Source organism: Pleurodeles waltl, chromosome 4_1 (genome assembly GCF_031143425.1).
Source record: "Pleurodeles waltl isolate 20211129_DDA chromosome 4_1, aPleWal1.hap1.20221129, whole genome shotgun sequence".
Classification (NCBI taxonomy): domain Eukaryota; kingdom Metazoa; phylum Chordata; class Amphibia; order Caudata; family Salamandridae; genus Pleurodeles; species Pleurodeles waltl.
The window spans coordinates 346,016,314-346,021,388 of record NC_090442.1 but is presented as its reverse complement, the minus strand read 5'-3'; the positions used below and the strand labels follow the sequence as shown (position 1 = coordinate 346,021,388).

The 5,075-nt window shown below is 40.3% G+C and overlaps 1 protein-coding gene across 1 annotated transcript; it reads left to right on the top strand.

Annotated features, from left to right (window-relative positions):
* The first annotated feature begins 3,114 nt into the window (after positions 1 to 3,114).
* On the top strand, positions 3,115 to 4,128 carry LOC138287154 (uncharacterized protein F54H12.2-like). Its single transcript, XM_069227514.1, has one exon. It carries the CDS (start codon positions 3,115 to 3,117, stop codon positions 4,126 to 4,128), a length of 1,014 nt encoding a protein of 337 aa, XP_069083615.1.
* The last annotated feature ends 947 nt before the right edge of the window (positions 4,129 to 5,075 follow it).

Genomic DNA, 5,075 nt, shown 5'->3' with positions numbered 1-5,075 from the left:
AAAGATTGTTTTAAAAAATTCAGAGAATGAGAGTAGGGGGCCATAACTGTGTAGGACGAGAATTAGAATGTTGCGGTGCAAGATGTCTATGAGTTACACCCTGGATACATATGCATTGCCATAATGGTATATGTGTTGCTTAAAGAAAGAATAGCTCAAATACACCCTGTAAAACTGCAGTAACTGAACATTTCTGAGCCATCGACTGTGGGGCTGTGCGACATTCGTGAATGTATAACCAGATTGTGTATCAATGTGTTGATGCCTACATCGGATAAATACTGGAGCGTGTACAAAGGGTCTATGCGTGAGTTAAGACTTTTGCTGACAACTGTGTTACGTACAGCTTTGGAGCTTCTGACCGATGATTATTTCACAAATAAGAGTTTTGTATTGTCAGGCCTAGAACTGTGGGAGCTTATGAATGCTGTCAGTATCCTGAGTGTACAAAGTTATAGGAGGGGTGAGAGGGTAGTCGTGTCTAGAGCTATGGAGTGTATATATATAAAAATAGCAAAACTGGTGACGTAGAGAGCGAGTAGCAGGAGGGAGTCCTAGTAATGTATGTAACATGTGTCATACTATGTAGACGTAGTGAAAAGTCAACATAATGTACAGCAATGCAGCCCAGAAGACCAACAGTTAGAAACTGAAAGTATGTTGAGTTTATGCTGTGCTAATATTCTTTATTTTTAATAAAATGTCCTCACACAAAACATTTGTTTTTCATTTCATGGAATGTAATAGCTGATAACATGTCCAGTGGTGGCTGGTTAAGGAAGCTTTATTACGATACAAGTGGTGTTGGTACCTCTGGGGGTGCCAAAGCACTGTTTGGAAGGGCTCTAGTTGTAAAGGAGCTGGTTAACAGAGACCAGGTGAAGACATGGTTATGAGGGGAAGAGGCCTATTCACTCCATAAGCCTGCCCGGAAGCGGTTTAGGAAAATACCTACAATCATTAATGCAAAAGTAGATTGTCAATGGCAGGTGGACATAAACAGTCTTCATGATTTAGCAAAACATAATAATGGTGTTCGATATATATTAGCGGTCATGGATGTCTTATCTAAGTTCGCATACAAAAAAGCCTTATTAGAGAAAAGTGGTGGCAGTGTGACCAACGCCTTTATAGCCATCTTCAGGAAAGGACAAATACCTCCAAAACTACAAACAGATGCTGGAAAAGAGTTTTTAAATAGAACGTTCCAGAAATTACTAACACAGCACAATGTTAAACATTGTTTAACACACACTGAGGTAAAAGCTACCGTTATAGAGTGTTTTAACAGAACCTTAAAGTCTAAGATGTGGAGATATTTCACAGCCCATAAAAGTTACCCATACGTGGATGTTCTACAGTCTTTTATAGACGTCTATATTGCCACTTACCACAGAACCATCAAAACTTCACCCGCAAATATAGCATCAGATAACTTGTTAAAAGTGTGGCGAACTGTGTACGGGACCAGGATCACCGCAGGTGTAAAGAAGTCTCTTTTAAAAGAAGGTGACGATTTTAAGGTTTCAAAATTAAAAGGGACCTTTACAAAGAGTTACCAACAGACTTTTAGTGACGAGATATTTATAATGGAAAGTGTGGAGATTAAAGAGGATGTGTATCTTTACAGGCTAAAGGACTATGATGGGGAAAAGGTGTTGGATGTCTTTTACAAGGAGGAGCTACAGAAGGTCCCTAATGATCCACACAGGGTATTTAGGGTTGAAAAGATTCTAAAAAGGAAAGGTCGTGGCACTAACCAACAGGTTTTTGTCAAATGGCGCGGTTGGCCTGAGTAATTTAACAGTTGGGTGTTAGCCGGTTCTGTGCAGGTTGTGTGAGTATGACGGGGTGTTGTTGTAGACACTGAGATGGAGACAACACTGTTTTATATTACGCTGCCATCCAACGCATCAAAGGACATGTTCCATGACAATCGAATTTCTAATAATACAGTGAAATTGGCTAAACCCGTAGACCTGAAATAGGATTGAGAAGTAGCCTTAACGGAAGTCCAATACCCCAGAACATGGACTAATTTAGCTCTAGGCCAAATTTATTATGAAGCATGAGCAGGACCCTTTGAGCATCCACACAGGATTTCCTGAAGGCTATTATGCAACTGTTGCCTTGGTGGTTGAAGCCATCAACAAATCGATAGGCAACAATGAAACGTATACAAATGTTCATCTAATGGTAGATACCATTAGACCAAAGGTGATTCTTAAAGCTCCAGATCGCGATACAATGTTTAACTGTTCAGGTAAATTAAGAAGGGTTTTAGGGACAGTACAATATAACAGAAGTCACATAGAACAGGACCAGTCGTGCCCCGCTATTTACAGCGGTTTCCATACACTCTACGTGCATAGTGACATCATAGAGTCGCAGAGGATAGGAGATAGTTATTCGCCATTGCTAAGATGGATCAGGTGCAGGGCAAAAACAACACAATGGTTAATATACAATACAACAAACCTGACTGCGTGTTAGTTTCTAAAAAACATTTTGACACCATTACGATCATGATCAGGCTGAGTTTTTTTTTTTTTTCTAATACGGGAAAGTTATTGTTAAGCTTCATTTAAGACTGTGACGTGACCGCGACTATTAACGAGTGATTATGAAAATATACGGCGATCCCTCTGTGTATAGGGATTATTACAGAAACCAGGCTGGATATGGGGCCCCACTGCCGTACTTTCAAGGGGCCCCTGTTATGTACTGGACGGTTTGGGGGGTTATTTCCGTAGTTTGATTAGAAGAGCTATGCAATTCTTGAGAAGAAGCTATGAAATTGCAAAACTGCATGTCAAAGCGGCTGCTACGAACATTGCGCAGGGCGTTGTGGGTTCCGTGACATCTGCAGTTCTCAAACCTATGAATAAACAGTCTAAAAAAGGAGCGGGGTTGGTGTACAAGTCTTGCACATGCGTTAAAAGGAAGCTCAGTGTTTCAAAGCGCAGTGGTCCACCTGTCCCCTATAAAAAAAGACGCCGGTCTTCAAAAACTGCTCACAACCGTAAATCCATAAGTCATGAGAGAGGTACAAAGAAAAGGAAGAGAAGGGGTGCTAAAGTAAATATTTTTTTAAAAGCTGAACACTCTGCAAGCATGGCCTTCGTACATTGTGCATCGGGTGAATGCGCTAAATCGGAGGTAGACCTGTTTTCTCTAAAACCCATGCAGACTAGCATCGGAAACAGTTTTTTCATGGAGATATCACCGCTAGCCGCTTTAATGCCTTTAGCGCCGATAGAGTTTTATGTGTCAGGGTCCATGGATATATATCTGGATCTCAACAATACGCTGCTGCACCTCATCTGTAAAATTGTAAAAGCAGATGGTTCTAACATAGAGAACAATGCTAAAGTGGCGAAGATCGCTTATCCTATAGCAACCATGTTTAATCAGGTGGACATCACCCTCGGGGATCGGCTTATCACGCGGAGTGATAACATGTATGTGTATAGGGCATACATTGAGAGTATTCTAAATTACCGTGATGTCCTGGACACTCAGCTTTCAGCAGGACTCTTCTACAAAGATACTTATGGTAATTTCAAAGCTACGGCATTGAATGGTCACAATCAGGGTTTTGTAAAAAGAGCGAACTTTGCAGCCGGCAGTAGACAGTTTGACCTCCTAGGCCACATACATTCAGACCTTTTCTACCAAGATAAACTACTCCTCAATGGTATGAATTTTAAGATCATACTAATCTGCAGCAAGGACTCATTCTGTCTCATCAGTGGGGATGCGGAACAGAATAAACGTGCTATACTGTCTGTCAGTTTGTTTGTAAAGAGAGTGAAAGTGTCACCAAGTATCAGTCTGGCTCATGCAGAGGCCCTACAGCTATCAAACGTCAAGTACACTATGGAAAGAATGGCTTTGAAGATATTCAGCATGCCCACCAGTATCCGATTAACCCAACAGCAAAATGTATTTCTGGGTCTGCCACCAAAACTTATTATCATAGGATTTGTGGACAACACTGCTTTTAGTGGGCTGTATACCTCAAACCCTTTCAATTTCAAACACTATGACATCAACTATGTGGGGCTGGTACATGAGGGTGCTGTGATTCCTGTAAAGCCGTACACAACGTGTTGTGGAATAATCTAATTTTATCAGGGAATATCTCGGCCTGGTGTCGATAAAGGAAAAACACCTGAGGGACTCGGGAGTCATTGTTTCAAGAGAAAGGTTTGGGGCAGGCTACAACCTTTTCACTTTTGATCTAACCCGACATGGAAGATGGGGATCACTATAATCTGATAAAAAACAGAAATCTAAAAACTGGAATATGTTTTAGTCAACCCTTGGCTGCCACTGTGAACATGGTTGTATTTGCGGTGTTTGACAGCGTCATTCAGGTCAGCCACACCCGCCAGATTATGTCTCACTATCTTTAAAACATTGTACAATGGACACTGTACAGATACTTGAGTTCTTAAGCTGGCATTAATATGTGAAGAAATACTTTTTAGATGTGTTCCCAAGCGACGGGCTACCCTCTTCAAAACAGATCCACATTACAAGGGTGGAACACACTGGGTGGGAGTGTTTTTGGATAATAACAAGGTTACAGTGTTTGACAGTTCAGCAGCTCTCCCAAGTCATAGCATAACATCTATACAAAACCTGTATTCAAGTATCTAAAGAAAGTGGCTGTTATGGTTGAGTATAACAAGATGTGGGTGCAGGATCCTCTAGCCATCTAATGTGGGGAGCACTGTATATATTTTATTAGTAAAATGTCTGAGGGAATGCTGTTTTAAATTTTCTTAACTTGTATTTGAACGATCTAGTAAACAATGATAGTATCATATTGTGAAATATGTAAAGGAATATTCGAGGTCTATGTCACGCGCTGTTCAAATAGAATACACTATTTGTCAAAAGAGTAAGGCCTTGTAATGCAAATGGATGTGTAACGTTAAATGTCTACAATAAAATAATGTAAGCTCAATATCACACTATACATTTTCATTCAGCCACCAGGACACAAATTATTATAATTTTTTTTATTTATCAAAATATGACGTAAGAGTGATGAAACGGTTATAACA